Source organism: Thermobia domestica, chromosome 16 (assembly GCF_964235325.1).
Source record: "Thermobia domestica chromosome 16, izTheDome1.hap1.1, whole genome shotgun sequence".
Classification (NCBI taxonomy): domain Eukaryota; kingdom Metazoa; phylum Arthropoda; class Insecta; order Zygentoma; family Lepismatidae; genus Thermobia; species Thermobia domestica.
This window is the reverse complement of record NC_137469.1, coordinates 35,351,237-35,374,942: the sequence shown is the minus strand read 5'-3', so window position 1 is coordinate 35,374,942 and position 23,706 is coordinate 35,351,237. Positions and strand designations below refer to the sequence as shown.

General features: G+C 35.1%; 1 protein-coding gene across 3 annotated transcripts in view; it reads left to right on the top strand.

Annotated features, from left to right (window-relative positions):
- Positions 1 to 23,706, top strand: part of Pka-R2 (cAMP-dependent protein kinase type II regulatory subunit) — a 145,837-nt gene that overhangs the window by 111,963 nt on the left and 10,168 nt on the right. For all 3 annotated transcript variants that reach the window (XM_081742299.1, XM_081742297.1, XM_081742298.1), the window contains exons 3-7: positions 3,682 to 3,765; positions 6,831 to 6,937; positions 9,831 to 10,092; positions 17,683 to 17,841; positions 21,578 to 21,680. In XM_081742299.1, coding sequence (XP_081598425.1) covers positions 3,682 to 3,765; positions 6,831 to 6,937; positions 9,831 to 10,092; positions 17,683 to 17,841; positions 21,578 to 21,680 — 715 coding nt within the window. The remainder of the gene's footprint in view (positions 1 to 3,681; positions 3,766 to 6,830; positions 6,938 to 9,830; positions 10,093 to 17,682; positions 17,842 to 21,577; positions 21,681 to 23,706) is intronic.

Sequence of the window (23,706 nt, the reverse complement as noted above, 5' to 3'; positions counted from 1 at the left end):
TCAAATTTGAACAATCCTACCTTCTATTATGAATTTGTCTGTTTCACTCAGACGGTTTCAGTGCTCTCTGAAACTTCCACAGATGATATCTAAAAGTTCCTAGACACATATATCTGCAGCATAAAAACTAGCGCATTGCGGAGATGTTTTTATTTTGTTATTATTATTATTATTATTATTATTATTATTATTATTATTAATCAGCACATCGATGTCATCTGTAAAATATAAATTTCATGTTAACTTTGTGCTCTTCACTGATTTCTGAAGCCTTTCCCGCTGGTCCCGAGTTTGACTTGTGGTGGGAGAACAGAAACAATTTAATTTTCACTATCATGCACTTTCATTAATCATCTGTCTTTTTTAGCCTGAATGGCATATTCATGAGACGTTAAACTAAAATTACATGTCACATATTTCTGTATATCAATTCTGCAGTCAACAAAACGTTAATTACAGATGTCTAGAAATTAATTTAGCTTTTCACATGCAGGCTTGACAAAGATTTAACTTTAGTAGTCAGCATTTAAACTGTACAGTCATACTTTCTCCAAGAGGCCGGTTTGATTTCAGTTGTGAAAATTGATAACAATCGTCTGGGGTTGCATTCCATTTTTTACTCACAGGAAGGATAAAGAATTAAAATAAATGATAATCCTATAAACTGTACAACACACGTTTCCAAGGATCAAAATTTTGTTACAGTTTTGAAAAATGAGTTCATCTGCTTTTCTCTCAGTGGATCCTTAACTTGTGTGTAGTTTAGCAACTTTTAGATGTTACGGTTCCACGAGGCAAATACAGGGCTGATTCTTTTCTATAAGCGAAGGCTGAGATTTTTTTTATGATGTTAATTATCAAGTATTCTAGTGTAAATTGGTCTCGCAATTTCCATTTGAAACTCGTTAAATAAACCAAGTTCCGAATAGAAGTTACTTTTAAGCAGGGCAGTGAGTTTTGTAATATATTTACATATATATTTCTAGCGTTTTAACATTTATTGTCAGTAGATTGTAAAATAAGTTTTTAAAAAGTTATCTATTTTACTCTCCGGACCGTCTCATTTTCATGAAATAGTTTTTTTTTCTTCTTTCTTTCTCTCAAATTCACAACTCCGCATTAATTATACTATCTAATATATCGCTTTGAAAGTATTACGTTCCTTCATTTTATATACATTGGACGACGAAATCTTAATATTGTCGCTGCGCCTCGAAGAACCGCTATGTGTTGACACCACAACTTTTCAGGAGAAGCAAGAAACATTCCAAACTTAAAATTTTGCCAAATATACATTGAAACACTTGGAAAATATAATAAAATTAGTTCTGCGTATATTATGCACTGGACGTTGTTATAGCTTGCTTCAACAATATAATATTACTACTTTTGTGTTTACGTAGCACATGTCGGTTTACCTTTTGCGCCTTTATAAGCACATAGAGGATTTGTATACATTAATCAATACGTACGTTATGAGAACCTGAAGCCTTTAATTTCAATCTATTATTTTTTCATTGTTGTGACAAAATTGAATATTCACTTATCACATTATAAGGGACACTGCCTGATAGCTTTCAGGTTTATTTGCACAGCATAACTCGTTTTCGACAAAAATGTCACATAGCGGTTTTTCGAGGTGCGGCGATGATATACTCCAATATTTATGATGTGTTACTATCTATATTTAAAATATATGAACAGTAGCGGCAGTTTTGTATCAAAGTGAAGGAAGGGAGATGCTATTTGCCATTGTAAAGAGGGGAAATTGTGGTAATGCTACGTACCTTCCGCTTAGAATACTATAAATACAACTTTAATATAATCTAGCATCTTATTTTATATTATTTTAAAATAATAAACATTATTTTACATCAATAAACCACAATTTTAATTGTCTAAGTAAGCACATTATTTTTCTGCTGTAGGAACTTACTTACACAGTTCCTCAGATATCCTCAATAAAATGGATGGATTCCTAGTGATAACGAATATCGATCTCTGGTGCTTGTTGTCCCTGGTTCGATCCCCGCTCGCGCCAAGTGAACTTTGTGGTGGATGAACACCGTGTGCATGGGTTTCCTCGGAGTTCTCCCGTTTCCTCCCATTTTCTTCATTCCAGCATTTCTCATAATTACCGTCTCCTTTAGCCTAGCCGGCATAAGCGTGGGACGTAAAACTCAAATAATATCGAAATTGATTTAGATAATTATAGAGTTTTGATTTGTTACGGTAAGATTATGTTTATTATTAATTTAATAAAAAAGAAATTCTGATTTTCTTATAACTATCTGTTGTTCTATACAAAATGTACCAACACAAAAGGGGAATAAATAGACAAAACAATAAACATTATTCATTGTTATATGGAAATATTAAATTTCGATATGTCAGAATTAAGAAACTTTAATTGTAACTGCAGATATCATTGTTGAAAGTTTAAGAAGTAACTAAAAGATTTTAACACCGATAAGTGACATTATATCTACAAGTTTGTGAGCCTTGAAATAGTAGTTCTTCATAAAATGTTACCGATCTGATGTTTTCCGCAATTTGTACCATCATCATCATCATCATACGTATTGTGCCATTATTGGCAGATCACTTGTCGCAACAGAGAAGCTTCCATACTCTTCGTCTTCACGTACGATTTTTCTATTTTGATATCCTTCATCAATTGTGGCCTCCTTCGCCTGGTCCCCTCTCTTTCCAGGTACCATACTCTCTAGCAATGATATAGTTCCTTCTTAGCCAATGTTCCAACCAGTTTCTTTTTTCATCTCAATAATATCTAAAATTGTATATATAATGAAATTAGAAGAAGAAAAAAGAAACCTTTCTTATTGCGTCAACTTTTTTGTTATTCGTGGTATTTCGCTCCGTTTCTTGTCGTGACTGCAAGAAAAATGGACGAAATATCAATAATAATAATAACAAAGCAATCCACGCAAAAATAAATAAAATAAGAAATAAAAGGAAACTTTTAATTTATTATAGTAAGCAATTTTCCTTCAAGAAAGAAAGAAAAAAGGATTGTGTTAAGCAATATCATATTTAATATTGTTTACTTTTCGTCACATTCATGAAAGACGTGTAAGAGAAGTGAACTTTTACTTGGTAGACAGGGCTTAGGATTAAAGGACTATATTGCAAGGGACAGAGGGCAGTATCCCCCCGTACGCTTGTAATGCCCACTACTGTACATGAGTATTGAAGTTAGGTGTTCGGAAGGTTCGAGATTCGACTTCTACTATCTTCCTTTGAAAAGAGCCTGTTAACTACATCAGTTGAATTTGGAATGATCTTAACGAGACATGCACAGCTGCTTTTTCCTCCTTTTCGAACAAATTGTAAGAAAATTCGAGTCGTGTGACAGGTGTAGAAGATCCACTAAATGATGTTTGAGCAGTTTTTTTTAAACGTTTGTATGTATCTGAAAATAATAAAAGTTCAGTAAGTATGAATGAAGGTGAGGTGGGTATTATTGGTACGATGTAAACACGGTATCTTGACGAAATGGAAAATAAGTAATATCTGTGGCTTTAAAGTTACTTGTGTTCGATTGTATTAAATTTGACTAATGTTCGAGATTTGTGATGGGAACATCAGCTATAGTTTTAAAAATTTATGTAAAATGTAGTTTGACCAAATTAAACAAGACTATCTTTCTGTCTTTTCTAGGTTTGTTTCCCTAAGACAGACGAACAGAGAAAGAGGTTAGCTGAGAGTGTGAAGAATATTCTTCTGTTTAGAGCTTTGGATCCTGTAAGTATATACACAAATGTAAGCTTATTCTAATGCTTTGTATTATTTGTTCCCTGTTCTAGTTTTAATAGATATTATAGGTTGTTCTTAATAGCAAATTTAAAAAAAAGATAATAGAAGAACTTCAAGAAAACTTCCTAGTAGTGAGACAAAGATATTAATACCAAGATTCTGTGCTAATTTTGTTAATACTTTTACCAACATTTTTTTTCTTAGCACTTTCGTAGTATGCTGAAATGGTATTTAAATGTCTCACATGGACAAATAAAATTATTCATCACCATAATTATTCGTTCTTGATTTTATACGTAATTTACTCTGAATTGATAAAATCACTATTGCGTATAGGTAGTGTTGTATAAGAACGAGTAGTAGAATTATATTTCTTATAAGGTTAAAAGAACATTATATTGCAGTCCAAGTAACACATTAACAAAAACGGCGGTCACTGTTTGCAGTATTATAAGATGTTTGTTTATAGGTAAGTTCGTTAATAACTTACATCTTAAAAATTGAAGATTTACTGTATTAAATTGCCGTAATATCGTACAAGGAAACATGTTCAAATATTTCGAGCAATAAATCGCTGCATACCTTTAGGGCAAGAAGGCAAAGTAGTAAAATCATATTAAAAGGTAGAAGGTTTGCCCAGATTGAAAGGAGGCTACTGTTATATCTACAGAAATATGAGGTACAGTTAATCTGTAAAATGACACCTACACATTTCTGCCATTGAAATTAGTTCATTGATTCCAGCGCGTAAGAAAGGATGTACGACTTCAGTATAGAAACTCCTAGTTCCTGAGGAATCCATTGTTCTACAGTGTTCTGGATCTTCTTGTCACAAATGAATCATTGAGATTTCAGTAACTTTCTAAAAAGGCTGAAAGTGTGGGGTCACATGGAGAGATATCGGGGCTGTACAGAGGATGTTTGTGTACTTCCCATCGAAGTGTTTTCAACAGGTCGAAGGTCCTCTTGGCCATGTGTGTTTTAGAGAAGTCCATCACGCATCGAACGCGCGTTCCCACTTCTATTAGTACACCACTGCTACAGTTAAAGTTTCCTTTTCACTTGGGCAATCCTTGTATTTAAATAGAATATGAAAGCAATTGTCGTAACTTTGTACAAATGGCAACTTTGTACAATGTTTTTTCTGGCTTGATACAAAAGATTCATATAATATCAGACAGTGCCGTGTTTATAAAGTTTATACAAAATTATAACAAATTCTTAATGTATGTGGTGGGTTCTTCTATTAAGAAGACCGTTAGGTAGACCTTCATAAGATTGATTCGCTTGACACTATCCATATATCTGTCTTGCAAAATCATCTTTCTGTATTGGTATACTTATATTGTCCTCCTGACAATTACCAGTATTTTTACCTTGTCATATGCAGTGATTTTTCCAATTTGCCCATTCGTGGTTTACCTACCGTACAGTATGTATATATTTCTTTAATTTTTTTCTCTAATGATGGACAAATATTTTTTGCGTAAAATACATCAACATATTTTGAGCATTCAGTTTTGTTTCTTTCCTATGCTTAATTCTTAAGAGTATGGGTGCCACCTTCGACGAAAAAATAAAATAAAATAAAATAAAAAATAAAAAAATTAAAAATAAATAAAAATAAAAAAATAACTTCTTATCAACGTACACCTGCCTCCCGTTTCTTCGGATAAGTGTTTTTAACTTAAATTGAACTAACACCATTTCGATGTACAGTGGTCTCTGGGGTTTACTAACTTAAACCTTCCGTAACGCTGTTCGCATACCAAAATAATTTCTCCCATTGAAATTATTGTAAATAATTGATTCATTCTAGCCACAGGTACATGCTGCTGCAATTTTTTTTTTTTTAACCTTTTTAAATGTTTTATTTGATGAAGACTATAGAATGAAATAAAATTATCCATAATATAGACAAACAAGTAACACTAAATTAAATAAACAATACTGAACCTTACTCTTATCGTGGTTGTCAATTATTGTTGGCACAGTTGAATGGCGTAGAATGAGAGGCTGAGGAGAATCCCTTCCATTAAAGCAGTGGACTACTCTTGACTTTTCTTTCTCTCTTTTTTTTCCTGTCTCTTCCTGTGCGCCCTTTTATTGTTAGTTTGTCACTTCGTAGATGTGCCTACAAGAAATCGATTTAAAGAAATTTCAGCAGCAATTCCCTCAGGCTTCCTACTGCTGTTATTGCTTACACTTCTCAATATAAGTCAAAATGAGGGCTAGTGTAAAAAGAAGAAAAAAAGTTTTTAAACCCAGCGTTCGAACAAACAATATGTACGGTAAACGTGCGTATGTGTGAGTACGCTCGTACCCCGTTTGTAAGTCTAGGGAAAAGTTATTCACAAAACTTACTTTCGAAGAGAAGAATTCGTGAACCGTGGACCCACTGTATATCAAAGGAATTTCAAAGGGGGCATGGGAAACAAATTACGTATTGAAGTTAGCTAATCAGAAAACAAAGTTAAAACCCTGTTGTAAGCACTTTCGCTGATGTTCATTACACAGGGAGGAGGAGGAAGTGAAAAGTAACTCCATTTTCTCAATCACGTTTCTTTCTTCGATATTTATTTTCTTTCTACTACTTCCCTACGTCTGATAAAGTAGCAGCAAAAGCGCTTACAACATAGTTTATTTCATTAGTGTTTTAAAAGTAATTTCTGGCAAGCAGTTTATAGAGTACCTCTTATTAGAATTTCATCCGAACGTTAGGTCTCCGAATACATTCATACTCATTCACAATTTATTGTATGTATGGGGGCGGTGGCTCAATGGTAGCCCCCGCCAAGTGAACTTCTGTGCGTGGGTTTCTTCGGGAATCTCTCGTTTCCTCTCACTTTCTTTATTCCACCATTTCATTCATTTCTCATCACCGTCCTCTTTAGCCTAGCCGGCATAACCATGGGACGTAAAACTCAGATTTAAATTATCGTATAATTCATTTATATGTATGTAAATGATGAATGAGTTAAGTTTCATATTGGTGCATGTCTTTCCTATATGTTGTATATGTAGTAATTATCTTGAAACTTTATTTCTTATAGGAGCAAATGCAAGATGTTCTTGATGCCATGTTCGAAAGAAAAGTTCAAGCAGGAGATTATGTTATCAAACAGGGAGATGATGGAGATAACTTCTATGTAGTTGAGAGGTAATAGAACTTTTCCTTTTATAGATACTGAATTAATTATATCTAAATTATGAAGACCTAATTTTGAATTAGGAATAAGTTGAGAATATTAGAATATGGAGATTGAAATTCCGCTGGTGTTGAGAGATCATTCTGAAGTTGGTGTTGAACGAGTGTCATTTGTTTTCGATTGTAATTCTTTATGCTATTACATAGAAAAATGGAGAAGGAATTTAACAAGTAACTTGATTTAAGAAAGTCGAAGGTTGATTGTCACAGAAACACAGTCCGTCATTGAATTCTTTCGTGTGTCAAATCCGTTCAAAATTGTTGTTACCTATCTTTTCTAAGATCGTTTTATTCCTTGTATTTCTTGGCCTGCTGAAGATCTGTTTCAGAGTCCATCAGTAATACATTAACCCATGTAAGTAATATTTCCATCCCTGTAAGATGTGTCGTTTTTGTTTATATATTTACTAGGTGACGTGACGTACACCTGTACAAATTGTGAGGTTCCGCGTTTTAATACAGCGTTAAAATATGTACCGACTGTAATGGGCAATAAGAATTCAACAGAGACCTTCAGTTGTCCCAGTGCTTAAGCCTCTAATTCTAACAGAAGTCCTGGAAATTTTATTTTATCGCTTTCTTCAGAAGAATCTTTGGTGACTAAGGCCACTTCCAGGCTTAAGGCAAGAATCATGGCATATTATTACTACGAAAGGTGGTTAGGCCTGTTAGTAAGATGTTGAGTGTGTATTAGAAAAACACCCTGTAGTGTCCAAATTAAGTAACTGACCACAATAAAATGCGTGACTTTGCATGCTATTGAAAGTCGGTAATTTGTAAATTTGATGGAACCTCTTAGACGAAATTCAGAATATTGAAAAGGAAGCACTTTTCAATAAACAATTAATTCCAACAAGGAGACAGTGCAAGAGAATCAATCTAGAACGCTAGCATATGGATCAAAGTTGTTTGTTTTCTGTGTATTTTTTAAAAGTTATCTTTTCTCTTTTATTTTCTGAGAATCAACTCACGCACAAGGAAATGATCAACGCTGACTCAGCACGAAAGTAAAGCTTTCAATTATCTCATCAGATCGTAATAAAATGAATTTGGTTGACCTAGAAATGCGTTTAGTAATTAGAAACGTTTACGACCTCAATATCCAATGAATATTGGCGTTATTCAATAGGGATGCTTAGCGTTATCAGCAATTTTCATAATATTCTATACAACGAGATTGAGTTCTTTTGAGCTTTTCCGAACCCTCGAAGCCCCGACAACTATATTCGTTGCAAAATTAGACTGAGAACCCACATCAAAAAAGAAAGAAAGAAAGAAAATAAAAAGCTTCCCATTTTAAGTGCTTGAACCAAGAGAGACATCAGAAATCTATTATTGTTTTGTATTTAAAAATTTCGGAACCGTTCGTGGGATCTGAACCGCATTAGCTCCAATCGAAAATTGGATCCGGAACCGAAATTCCGTTTACTAGCCTTGTAATTCACAGGGAGGCTGTCCTAGAGAAATGTGTATGTATTACTGCTTATTCATTGAACTAAGTAGACGAATAAAAATGAACCAAAACACATTTTTATTAGTCCGTGCTCTTCTAATTGATTTTCCTGAAAATATATGGAAGATAAGGATAAGTTAGACTGGACGTTAGGAAATTGAAATAAAGACTTTGAATGCGAATCAGAGTATCACATACAACAAGGGTGGCCAACATGTCAATCACGGTCTACTACTCGACCGGCAAGTCGTGAGTAGTAGTCAGCACTGGACTGTGTCGTACTGTTTCTATCAATCACTGTCCTTCTTTTATGATTCCCTCTAGTGGACTATTGGACAAATCAGTAGACCGCCAGTGATTTCTGAAATGAAGAGTAGTCCTCCGACCTAAAAAGATTGACCACTCCTGAAAAGAACTAAATAACTAGGCTTGATTGTAGATTTTTTATACTTAATATTATTCTATATTTATTGATAGATGCTATAGGATACATAATTTAAATAAGAACAATCTTACCTTGTATCTGGAATTTTAGTGATACGCATACGGTTTCAGTGTTCCAGCGTTCTGTGACACATCGTTCGGTGACGTCTAAACATTGCCGTTTATACCGAGCGAAGTAGCTTAAGTGGTAGAGCGTTGGCTTCGTATTTCGGAGGTCATGGGTTCGATTCCCGCTGCCGAGCATCCTGACTAGGGTTTTCCTCAGTCCTACCAGGCAAATGCGGAGATGATACCTACTAAAAAGACTCTGGCCTATACCTTTCCAAATCCTTTCCATTGTTATTGTTGTGTTAATATCCAGTATAAAATTGCCTCTGAGCTGTATCTGATGATTGTTAAAGAAATAAATAAATTGCTAAATTGGATGCATTGTTAAAGTTCTTACTTTCCTGTGGAACTCTCCTGAGAAATTAGTGGATAACCTCTCTTTTTTCTTTCTTTCTTTTGGAAGAACGGGAATTGTACAGTGGTGATAATGTTTATCGCTAGTATTATATCTTGATCCTTTCTGAGAGTAAAATAGTAACGAAATTTCAGATAACTGTTCTTAACAATACGTTCAGTTTAGCAGTTTTTAGATGTCACCGAAGAAAATGCCAGAGAACACTGAAACGAAGTGAGTAAATCACTAAAATTTGAGATCAAGGCAAACGTTATTAGTTAATATTCTTCTAATTAATGCCAGAGGCTACATCCTTTACAAAGGTAAATCGTTTGTGATTAGCAATTCTGGTGAGCCATATTTTTAGTAAAATCTGTAATAATTGTAAATTGTTCAAGATTTTGTATATTTTGTTGAGACGAACTACGTATGGTATATACTGAGAAACTGTTATGAATTTAATTGAATTTCTTTATATTTATTTTATTATTGTCTATTCATTCCAGTGGTGTCTATCATACTTTTGTCACAACCGAGCCTGGTGCACCACCCAAACAAGTACATAAATATGATAATACTGGCAGTTTCGGAGAACTTGCTCTTATGTATAATATGCCTCGTGCTGCTACGATTCAAGCTGTAACCGATGGCTCGTTGTGGGCCATGGATAGACAGACGTTTCGTCGCATCCTGTTAAAGAGTGCTTTCAAGAAGAGGAAGATGTACGAGTCCTTGATAGAGAGTGTGCCAATGTTAAAAGCTTTAGAGGTAAGATCGTAAGAGATAGATAACAAGTGTAGTGTAAGGCATAATTGAACGTGTCATGTTTTAGCAATTTGCTAATAATTGGGAGCAAGGTAGCTACATCTATCTATGCCACAGATCGTAGATATCCACTAATTCTGTAATAAACAAATTCAGATTCTATATTAAGGTTTTTATGGTATGTTTTATATATAGACTAGCCTTCAACTAGCTGGGGGTTCTGCCCCAAGAGCCCCGCCTTTGCTCAGCCTACAGCGTCGCACCTCTTAAACGCACAATTTTACCGAATTTCAAGTTTCTTTTCCTACCCAGCAGAAAAAAACACGTACCGTACATGCGCATGTACAATATGCGCCTGGAAAACCCTTGAAATTGGAACACTGTTTTACACCTGATCATGTGCTCATGTTTTTTAAAAACATTGCATGTTCAGTCCCTGGAAACGGAAAAACACAGGTAAACAAGGAAGAAGTGAACACCTGGTTTGTACCTGGAAAACACATGTTTTGTACCTATAACCGAACGGAACATCTGTGGACTGAATGTTTTGCAACTGATCTTAACGCGTTTCCTCTTCAACAGCAGCTGATCATCCGCTGAACATTGCATGTAAAAGGAAGAAGACCAGTGCTATTCTAGTATTGTTCGAGAGCACTGAACATGCAATGTACAAGGATCGAAAACATGCAGTGAAAGGGGAACTGGAAATAGGCGGTTCAGACGATACGAACACTACATTTTTCGATTAGTTTAACACAGGTCTCAATTTCAAGATGGCAGCCATTATTTCAAACTAACGGGCATCTACACTATAGGGCACAATTTTCGGTTTTTTAACCTGTCCCTGGTCTTTAGACCTACTAGCTATTTTCCATTTTGTGGTAATTATAAAATGTATACACTGTTGAATGAAACTTGAGTTCGAAATTTTGCTGAAGTAATAAGAATCAAGACTGAATTTCCAGTAACACAGTGTTTCTAAACATATCAGTTTCTGCTGCTGGTCCAGGAAAATATAAATTCGCACCTGCAAATTTCTACCCACACAGTGAGCCTTCCAGTATTGTCGAGATTAGGCTGTTTTGCTGGAAATTCAAGAATTCATTCGAAAGCAACATGTAGCTGGACACTGCATGTACATGATGTTGAAACAAGCAACATACACCTAATAACAAAACAGCTTTCTTTTTTTTAATGAGAAACCCATCTGAAAATGGCCTTTTCTCGGATTTAAAACATTCTGTCTACCGGGCATGTTTCTTTTATACCTCAGACAGTGTACTGTTTCTCTGTAACCTGCAAATACATGCTGTCACTACATACCATGTACAGTTCATGTTTATACAACCCTTTTCTGCTAAAACAAACCACCTGGAAATCCTATTTTCCGTATTAAAAACATACCATGTACCAGACATGTAAACGACAAACTCCTGCTATATGAACAATTCTCTGGAACCTGGATGAACATTCGGCAATACAGGGAAAAAACAGCTCATGTTCACAGCAGATTTCTTTGGAAATTCAGCATAGCTGAAAATCACGTTGAAAAACGGAACACACTATATGTAATGTGCAGAAAATTTTCGTTCAACATTTAAAATACCGGCTGGCCTGGAACGCAAATGTACATGTTTACAATATCGGTGGAGTACAGTGTATGTGTTGGTAACGTTACATACGCAGACACGTTTTCACTAAATACCACGTGCTACACATGAACTTACATTCGATGATCTGCACATGTCTGCATCCCGCAACATTTTCTTCTGAACATTGCATGTACATGCGCGTCGCACAGGTACTGACCAGTCAATGTACAGTGCACACACGTGATTTCATGTCAGGACAAGAATTATTAAATTCAAAAACAAGTGTTATTTCCCGGATAAGTGCCTGTTTCTGTTCCAAACCATTTACTTTACACGTAACACCTGTAGCACATGAGCAAAACATGCGAAAACATGCACTGTACATTGCCTGTTTTCTCAAAAGTTTTCATGAGGGTATTTTAACTGTCTAAAAGAGAAGATTTTGTATCCCAAAAAAACTCCTTTTAAATAACATGGGAGTTTCTTTATCCCCATTTAGACCCCTTAAATACTAAAAAAATATTCACGTTCGACAATTTTTTCTGTAGGTTCGTCCCGAAAAGGGCTACAATCATGTCAAATTTCATTATTCTAATCCTGCCGGAAGTGCCTGAACATTTTGGGGTATAGATGTCCCATATAAATAACATGTGAAAGATTTTTCAGTTTCCCATAAAACCACTCTAAAATTGGAAATTTTTATTTTTGGTGATTTACTTGAGTAACGCTAATGAAAACGTACAAGCATACCGAATTTCAATTTTTGTTCCATTTCCAAGTACCTAAAATATGAAATTATGGGTTAAAAAAAAGTCAATTTAAATAACATGGAAAATTTCTTCATCCCCCCATTAGACCTCCTAAAAATTAAAATATTCACTTTCGACAATTTTTTCTGTAGGTTAGTCCCGTAGCCCTACAGGAAGTGCCCAATAATTTTGGGGTGTAGAAAATGCCCTATATAAATAAAATAGTAAATATTTTTCAATTGCCCATAAAACCACTCTAAAGTTGGAAATTTGTATTATTGGTAATTTACTTAGGTAATGATAACAAAAACGTATAAGCATACAGAATTTCAAGTTTTTATTCCATGTTCAAGTACCTAAAACATGAGATTATAGGTCCAAAAAAGGTCCATTTAAAAAAGATGGGGAATTCCTTCCCGCTAGACACCCTAAAATTAAAAATATTCATTTTTGGCAATTTTCCTGTAGGTTAGTCCTGAAAAGCTACAATCATACCAAATTTCAACTTTCCACGTCAACCGGAAGTACCCGTTATTTTTATGCCAGTGAGTCAGTTCATGTGGTTTTTATATATTATTGATTGATAAAGCAATTTACGTACCTGGCGTATGAATTATTTGTATTAAAAGGCAATGATTTCGGCTCCTGTAGGAGAATTCTGGAGCTTTCTTCTGGTCCACAGTATCTTGAGAACGAAGTAACTGGCTGTCACCTACATTTCTGTTATTTGAGTGCCAAATTTCACAGTCAATCCTACGTACATATCAAGTTTCACATCAGTATCTACCTTACTATCCAGTATGATACAGGAAACATAAGTTAATTCCCAAATTAAAAACGAAAGATTATGCTAACATTCTTAATCAGTTAGTTGAAATCTCGGATTTGCATAAAAAAATTCATAACAAATTTCTGCAACGGAAGAATTTTCATAGCAATAATTTTCTTACGCATTAGGAGTTTTTAGCGTAAAAAAAATCTTAAATCAATCAAATATATATACTTAACACAATATAGAAGGTTGGACCAATTTAAAGGTTTTTTAAAGCGCAATACATTCGGGGAAAAAAAATATCCACAGGAAGGTATAGTGAACTAAAAGTGAAAGCATATAGAAATACATCTAAAAAAAATTACTACATCAATAGACTGATTAAATGCAAATAAGCGTTCACCACAATAAATAGAAGTGTTATTCACAAAATAAAATTTATCCATTAACGATTGAATGCATATAAATTTTATCACATGACTTAGCAATCTTGATAGAATAGCGGAAAATGGATGTGTAATAACTTGTCGCACGGTATAAATAAACCTTCCATATTTTAAAACATTTCATAGTGTCTGGAGGAATCAGTGCATTAATCATTTATTAAAAAAAAAAAAAATCTATAAATCAATGTGAATCTGTAAGAGCAAGTAAGTTTAAGTGTGACCGTCGTATTCTAATGAATACGAGGGTATACTTGCCTCAGCAGTACGAATAGGTAATTGCGCAAAAAGGCATTGCCAGACACAATCTCAAGAATCATTTAGGACAAAAGAAACAAATATCTTTTATGAGAGAAAGTTATATAAACGAAAACTATTGGAGTTGAGATTACAAAAGAAAGTTTTGAGCTGAGGGCTCCGATTACAGGTTAAATGATAAAAGAAATGTTATAATACGTTTGTCCAATGCGTATGCTGGTAGGCCATCTTCTTTGGTATCCCCTACCTTGGATTCACTTCGAGTCCATGTGGCCTCTTGTTTCAACCTGCTTCTCTATTCTGGCACCGGCTCCTGGAGCTCTGCTGCTTCCTAGTACTGGAACCCCAAGAATGAGGAAGAGTCCTCGCTGGGATGCGTGGAGACTGGCTGCTTCCTACTACTGGAACTGCAAGAATGAGGACGAGTCTGGTGGCCGCTTTGTTAATTGTCCCAATTGACGATCGGCACGCGAAAAGATTGTCTGCCGTCCACATGTGGAAGAAATCAGCATTTTTAAATAACAACAAACGTAGGTGACAGCTAGTTACTTCGTTCTCAAGGTATTCTGAATTACGAAGCTTCAGATTCTCTTACAGAAGCCGAAATCATTGTCCTTTAATACTAATAATTTATACACTAGTTACGTACATTACTTTATTTAAACAATTCAGATTCACTATTAAATAAAACACAACATTTAGTTTTTCTATCAGACGATTGAAATCATACACATGGATATTTTGGACAGCAATTAATACCAATCAGAGGTGTAAAAATGAATAATGAAAGACAGCGTGAGGTGAGAAGGTACTTACATGCGAATAAAACTCGGACAACTGCGAGCTTAACAAGCTGAGATTCTCAGCTCAACTTCTCGCCACGACCCTATAACTAATCCTCTATACTTGTTATGGTTTTCTATTAAGATATTCACTTCTCACTTGTCTGAGATTAAGATACTGATAAATGCATTCTTGCATACATTGATTTATCAGGTGTAGAATTTTGTGCTGAAGCTGACTGTTGATATTTCAACATAGCTAACAATGAAATCTTTGTTTGTAAGTTTGTGATTTGAAAATAGTCTGATTTCCCTTACGTTTTCCTATCAGCAGGTTCTGGGGCTAATGAGGATGTTTTATTTATTTATTTCGTAAGTTCGGATCTGGAAATGATTCTTCTACGTTTCTCCATCTTCAGGTTCCTTCTTTAACTCTTTTTTTCTTTTTCTTTCTTTCTTTTCTTCAAAATTGATCAGTTGTGTTCTTCGTACTCCTCAGTTTGCTTCCATCTTTCCCTCTACGGCGCTATGAAGAAGACAGTTTCTTCGCAAGATATGTCCAATCCAATTGGTCTTCCTACGAAGAAATTGGCTGAAAGCGTCCTCTTCTTTCCTATTCGTGTTAAAACATCTTAGTTTGTTACTCTCTCCGTCCATTTTATCTTCTGCATCTTCTTCCAACTTCACATTTTGATGCTCTCGAAATATTTCTTCTTTAACTTTCGTAATACCCAAGTCTCTGAACCATATAATGCAATACTCTATATGTATCACCTGAGCAATTTCTTCCTCAGTCTAATGTTAAGCCTGCTACTTAAATAATTGAGGTGACATGCTACATCCTTGTCTGACTCCCCCTCCCAATCTACATACTGTGCATTCATCTTTGATTCAAACACAACTTCACTCTTTTCCTGTGTACATGTTGCGAATGAGTCGTCGGTCTCTCCAACTGTTCCCGATTTCTTTAAGGATTTTCAGAAGTTTGGTTCGATTGACCTGTTCGAAAGTTTTTTGCCACTCGATAAAGCACAAACACAACTCTTCTTTTACGTCAAGAACTCGTTCTGATATAATTCTGATCAACTCAGTAGCATCTATGATGCCTTTTCTTTTCCGAAATCCGGAGCTCCATCATGGCTACGCGGTTAGCGTATGCGCCTTTGCCGTGGGAAACCCGGGTTTGATTTCCGGCAGGAGTTCATGTAGTTCGGATCACAATTAAGCTGTAGAGTCACGTTTCATATAGCCTTACTGCTGAAAAGGCCACTAAACTGGAAATCAGTCACCCAATCTTTTCTGGAATCCAAATTGATCTTTGTCCAACATCTCTTGTAACTTACTTTTCAGCCACCTTTTCAGTATGCGCACAATAATCTTTCGGGAATTGACCTCTTACATGTGAATAACCTCAGGACATAACCTGTAGGATAATCGCAAACCACCAAAAAAGTAAATTTTATGGCAGAGAACCTATTCATACTCTTGAAAGTGAAAAGTACCTGTTTGCCGGCATGTTAGACGTACTTTCTTATTTTTATTTATTTATTTATTTGTTTGTTTTGTTTTGTTTTGTTTCAAAAAGTGGCGTGCAATTTATGCACCGATACCAAGATCTTTGTTATTTCAGTTTTATTTAAGTTTTACTTATTCTGAGTTGTTTGACGTCTCGATTGCTGTCATAGGGTATGTACACAAAGAAAGCAGGGAATCTGCTTCCGATTATCGGAACTAACCATCTGCGTGGGTGTACGCCGTCTACTGAACATAAAGAACGCGTGTGGCAGGACAGGCAGAAATCCGCCAGTTACAGGAAAAATGGCTAGCTAATTAAATGACGAGTTTCCCCTTCTTGATAATGCCACATTTAAATTCAGAAAGAAAACAATCAGTATCCATATCCATATTTTTTCTCTCAAATGCAGGTAAAAATATGAATTTTTTTTTTATTTAAAAAAAAACAACAACTCTACATTATAATGCATAGTAGGCCTGAAGCACAATGGAAACTACAATAACAAGATTAATAAACATAGTAATAATGTAGTAAATTATAATGAATATTTACAGTAATGCGCGTACCTCTTTCCAGCATTTATCAATCATATGTCTCGTGTGGTGGTATTTGTTCCTCTTGTCCTACACTCCAGCATATTAAAAAATAGCTTCAATTAAGGCCTTAACCTTCATTTCATAATAGGGTGCACAGACAGCACCTAAAACCAGCGAACAATAAATTAAAAGTTCATTTTGGCAAACATGTGGACACTGATTCCAAGCGCTGGCAAATCAGAACCTGCTTTCGTTGTGTGCTGTTTTACTTAGTCATTCAGTTAAGCCGGCATAATTGTGATTGTAACCTTATGGTGTACAACGATATTCCAGTTAATGTACAATTCGATGATTCGGTAATTGCAGATTGGATACAGTCCCGTTATTTACTGTTTTATAATATGGACGCTTTTCTCTGAACGTGTGTACGCTATAGACATTCCGAGACACGCGTGCTATTCTATACTTAGTTATTCACTAGTAACTTCCTTGCTACGAATATTAGTTACATTAAAAAAAAATAATCTTGATAATGTTCTGTGCAAATATCTTGTTCTCGAAACAGAACACAGAAAATGGGCTGCGTCGTATTATGCCCGTGCATGTAATGGGTTGGCACGTACGATGTGTGTTTGGTAGTTTCCCTCCCTCCCTTTTCCATATTATTCATCTATCTACTTGGAAGACGAAGCCTAATGTGTAACGTATAAGATTAAATATAAATTTAGATAGTATGAAAAGGAAATTGTTGGTTGTATCTAAGTATTCTTATAACATTACGATAGGTAAGAACACCTGTTAATATTTAATTGACTACTGTCATATGCCAAAATAGTTAATTTAATAGATACTTTTCGATAATAGATAGTATATTCCATGTATGTAGCACTGAGAAACTTAACGGACAAAACTTTTCCTCCATTAATATTTCGTTTTCTCCTTCAGCCATATGAAAGGATGAACCTGGCGGATGCACTAGTACCTAAAAACTTTGATGATGGACAGCTAATAATCAAACAAGGAGATGCAGCTGATGGCATGTACTTTATTGAGCAGGGCACAGTTTTGATAACAATCACTGACGAAGATGGCAAAGAAGTTGAGGTAAGTTATAAGTTATTGGTAACAATAGGGACGAAGCTAGTTACCCTTCTTTAGCATCTTATGAGCACAAATTATTATTTATTCTGGTTTAGTACTTTAGTAACGTAGAAGACAATAGTGTATAATATTTATACTTAAATACTAATTCAAGTGTAAAGAAAGAATGAGATGGAGAACGTATTCTCATTTTCCTGTCAACTTTTCTCCAGCACATCTGTTTGTGACAAATTTTGAGTACAGTTCCAATATAGAGGCTTTCTCTAAGATCTTTATCCGATTTCAAAAGTGTTATATCTTAAAATTGGCGTTGTAATGAGTTTGTTTTACGCAATTCATTTATGACGCTGGCAAACAAATTGTTGTCTAACGTTCAGCGTTTACAGTCCTTTCATCTTCTAAAGCTATGGTTGCCACATGTCCGGTGTAACCGAAGAAACAAGCAATCAATTGCTTTTTAGCACTCCTCGAAGGAACAACCACCTTTTGTTAGTTTCGACTCACTTTAAAACACACAAATAGTGGATTTCTGTTTATAGTTTTGGGTTCGTATGAATAGATACAAGTTTAGTTCCCAGTAACAATGTAGTACACTAAATTTGATTTATCTTGGTTGATTTTTTGAGCATTTCCGTACTCCAATTGACACAAGCCTGTTTTTGAGCTACGGTCAAATTCTGTGGGATGCAACAGCTCGAAAGTTTCCGTAGTTTCAAATGAGCATGCAAAATCGTATGTATTCCTTTCATGTCTATGTTTAAGGATACTTGAATCACATGATAACATCACATACCTTTCTCTCTCAATCAGCTCACGCACAGCATCTGTCAACATTTGTGAACAACATTGCTGACAGCAACAGAAGTGGATGGACGACCTTCTCGAAATTCATCACAGAAATTTGACCACATAACAGGGAAACCAATTGTACAGAGTCTTATTGGATACTGCTTGATCCCCAACAGGCAAATAAAGTCAGTTCTACATCGTTTCGATGTTGAACTACATTGGAAGTCATACAAAGTCATTGCTCAAAAGTGTTCATAGAAATTTCCATTTCTCACACAAAACTACTGCTTTGAACTGTTGTGAAAAATAAACAAATAGGCTTAAACAAATAATCAAACATAGAAAGGTCCATTCTTTCGAGTTTTATAATGGCGAAACAATAGCACCATTGCAAGTAGTAGTTTGCAGAAACTTTTCCAGCAGCCCTCGTATAAAGCTTCTAATGAACTGAAAACGTCCCAGGCATATTATGTGAAATTTCAGATTTTAGTTAACTTTTACTTAATCACAGAATCTATCAAAATATCAAAGAGTTAATAGACAGAACAAGTAAGAATGAGTAAAAGTATCGGAAATCTCGTATTATCCTAGTGGTTTGGACTAGATAGCAGAGCTTCTCATACGAAATGTGCGTTCCGAAATAAATATTTCACAGACCTCCCATTTGACATTCTTGTCAGTGTCAAGTTGTTCTTTTCGGAAGTTTTGAGAATTCAGCCTAAAAATAGATCAGTTGGAATTTGGCTTTGATTCAATAAATTGAGTGACCTAGAAATTTATGAGTTAACAAAAATATTAGAAGTGTGTCTACAAAGTAATTATTTTAAATTCGAGGACGGTATAGGGTTATTCAAAAAACGCGCCGGTTTTATTACATCAAATTATGAACTTTATTTTTTCAAAACACATTAACAAAATTCATAAACGTGTTCATTACACATTCCGATTTCAGGTAATAGAGATCATAATAGAGAATTATCTGTACTGAAGAACATCCTATACCCAATTATTGGGAACGGCGAGGAACCGATTTCATTGGACTAACAGCTACACTGTCACGAACCACCGCAATGCTTTGCTCAGAACGACTACTACGACGACGCCCAGGACTTTTATTGTTCACTGTTGAACCCGTGTTAATGAACTTTTTCATAAGTCTGCGAACTGTTGATTCATTCAGTGTCTCATTCCGCCCTAGAACCGCGCGAAGACGCCTGACAGGTGTTGCATAACTTTCTCCGTTCTGATAAAAAGTTTTCACAATTAGCACACGTTGCGCTATAGTAAACTACTCCTTGGCTAGACACAGACTGAAGAAATCCGAGAAATTTAGACAGGCGACAATTGGAAGGTTTGTAGATAGAGCAACAATACGAAACAACGTCGGCAACCGAGAAATAAAAATTTGCCAGACGATCCAAAACCGGCGCGCTTTTTGAATAACCCTTTATATATTGACAGAAAGAAGGTCTGGCTATGGGAAGTCCCCTATCCTCGACATTGGCAAATATAGTGTTCAGGTAGGACGAATGAGTATTTTAGACAACCCAGAATTAAAATAAACCAAATATTGTCCCTATGCAGACGATACATTAGTGTTTTACAGACATGAAAAGTAATTGGATCTACTTCTAGGGATCCTAGAAGGCATAGATAATAAAATTTTGAAAGGGAAAGCATTTTTTATGTTACATTTTATAGGAAATTCAATAAATTTCAATCTAAAGTATACAGAAAACCCTTTGCAAATAATATATTGGTACATAAAACTTTGTCATCCACCCGGCAGACAAAAAGCAAATATTTAGGTCAACATATGTATTAGAGCATTTAGACTAGTTACTTTTCAGGAAGACTTGGGTGAAGAACTTAAATTACTAAAATAGGTCATACGAATGGGTACAGTCCTTTCATGATAGAAGTTTGGCAACGTAAAGCCTATAGCATTGTTAGGAAGTAATAAAGAACATGGAAATAAAAGCCCCCGCGTGGGTATCCTCCCACTATTTCCAGAGAAATCTTACAAATTAAGAAAAATAGTAAAACAGATACAACCTCGGAATTGATTTTAAGCCTCCTATTAATATGGAAAGATTATTAAGCCATGAAGAAAAAAAAAACTATTTCGTGGATATGCATGCGTTAAGTGATATTTACAAGACCGTTTGACATAGTAATGATACATATATATATATATATATTAAGGAATCACGTAAGGATAAAGAAACTGTATCAAGTTGTCACAACATCTCCGAATCACTAAACATGAATAGGAAATGTGGAAGTTTTACATCGGATCTCCTATAACATAGCAAGAAACGCATTTGAAGTACATTACCTAGACATATTAGGATAAAGAACTCTTTATTAAACACTCAAAAGGGAAACATTCAAAAAGACTGGACTACTATTACTAATTACACTAACAAAAACAACATTTTAGGACTTCAAAATATTGTTTGGCTATATATATATATATATATATATATATATATATATACAATCATTTCAAAATTTTGGGTTGTAATAGTTATGAAATTTGGAATAGTATTTGATCTGGCAACTCTGAATGTCTAGAATTCTGAAACGCTCATCGATCCACGGACATAATAAAGGTTAGTGCAAAAAGATGGCATTGAGTGACTTCTAAAAACATAGAAATACTTGAGTTTACTCACATTAAACGGATAAGATATATATATATATATATATACGTGAGTGCCTCATATAAGGACGCATAACAATATAAGATTTTTTTTTCTATGTGCCACTTTTAGTTGTAACAACTATGTAAAGATGGGCATAGGAAAATAACGTAAACCCTTTGCCCTCAGGAAGATTGACTAGTAGCTCAATTGAAATATAGATTTTAAAATACTTATGAAAGAAATATTACAGGTGAGTCAGTATACCATTATTATCATACTTACAAGTTATTTTGTTTTTACAGATAAATCGGCTTTCTAAAGGAGGATATTTCGGTGAACTTGCTCTAGTTACTCAAAAGCCCAGAGCAGCTTCGGCATATGCTGTAGGACATGTTAAACTTGCATGTAAGTAGAAAACTTTACATCTTCCTTATGTGTATTATGTACTTGTTTAAAACTTAATGAATAATTCATAAACTGTTAAAGGTAGAAATGTATACAGTGTAGCTCTTAAATTTGAATACTCATTCGTATACTCTTTTGTAGCGCCATCTATCCTGCATAAAATTATTTGGTAGAACTTACTTTATTTTCGAGTGTACCAATTGGGTTTTAGTATGAATTCAGTTATCTACCTTTCTGTGCTTCTTCATCCCAGTTTAAAACAGGAATTAAATACTAGAGATAGAATGTCTAACATAAGAAGAAGAAAGAGAAGAAGGTTTTGCGGAGAAAAAAAATAGTTGCGAGATTGACTTGTCGGCCTCTTGGTCTAATTTCATTCATTCGACACAAGGGGACATTAGATAAATGATAGAGCGCTCACATGTGGTGTGAAGGTGCTTGGTTCGATCTCTGGCCACGTGAGTTGTTGCAGACAACATCGTGTCTGGGTTTTCTCAAGGTTCTTCCGTTTCATCCATTCTCATTCCAATTCTTGTATATAATCATTTACTTGCATTACTTTTTTTTTTATTTATTTATTCATTTCATGCATTCGACACGTTCGCTCATCCCTTTTGCCACTTGATACATTTTTCCTGTTGCATGATGATTTTTGTCAGTGTGTGTGTGAGTGTAGAGAGGAGAGTGATAAAAGTAAGAATTAAGGATTTAGGTTTCTGGGCTTTCGGCATCTATGGCTATGTTAGCCCTTCACGTTTGGGGGATTGCGTCCCTCGGCGAGCATACTATCCAGAGAAAGGGAAGGAAGAAAGCGGCCTGGGACCTATAAGTTAGGCACCACCCCGGCATTTACCTGGTGTGAATGAGGAAAACCTCATTTAGGATGGCTGGCCTGAAAAAACTTTTATACTTTTTTAACCGAGTGCCCTACCGAGAATCGAACCCGGGAGCGCTCGCACCGAAGGCGAGAGTGTTAGCGACTATGCTACGCGGGGCCACTATTTTTTCTGTTGTAGAATAACATAATCTATGATTGTACAGGGTGTCTATCGGTCACGAAAGTCACGAATGTCACGAAAAAGTCACAAAATCAGAAAACGGTCACGAAAAAGTCACGAAATTTAGCTTTTGGGTCACGAATTTTTAACTCTACAAATGTAAGTACATATTGGAAAATTTTGTTTTATAAAACGTCAAAATTCACCACCAAAAATGTCTATGGTCGGCTTTAGACGCTACCAAATCGCTAGTAAAGTACGTTTCTGTCGCATGGATGAAAATTCGGCCTAATTTGCACCCAAATTCGTTCTTGAGAATGTTAGGAAATTGTGTGATTTGGTAAAGAAAAGGCTACGATAAAGTCACAAAATTTCATTTTGAAATTTTAGTAGACACCCTGTTGTAACAAGTTGCATTTCATTATATCCTTTCACTTTGAAAAACAAGCAAAAGAAAAATAGTAAATTTTTAGTGTGAGAGGCTCTTAAAATAAATCATCCGGTAAATTTTGTATTATTTTTAGTATGTTAGGCTCTTAAATAAATCATCCATCTCCTTTAGCCTACAGGATGTAACCATAGGTCATAAAAAATGTTTTATCATGCATTTGACACGTTCCCTCATCCCTTTTGCCACGTGTAGAGAGGGGGAGGGATAAAAATAGGTTGGAACGTTATACCACCCCACAGTTACTGGGATTTTCAGTCGCTGAGCATTGATAAAGTTCAATAAAACTTTCCTTGATTATTTGATCAGTAGAAATATAGTGATAGAATTTCCAGCAGTAAAGTTGGGAACGTGATCTATCCAGTTTATTGAGTCAGATGGGATTCTGCTTTGAGCAAACAGGAATCCAGCCTTTTTATTCTATTTACTTATTTCTTTTGGTCCTAAAACTGGACTGTTCAGAACTATAAAAATACTTTCACCAAAAGTGCAAGCGGTTCACAGTGTAAATAGGGAGACAATGGAATTGTATGTGATACTTGATTTCGAAAATGACATTTTGGACTTACAAATAATTTTT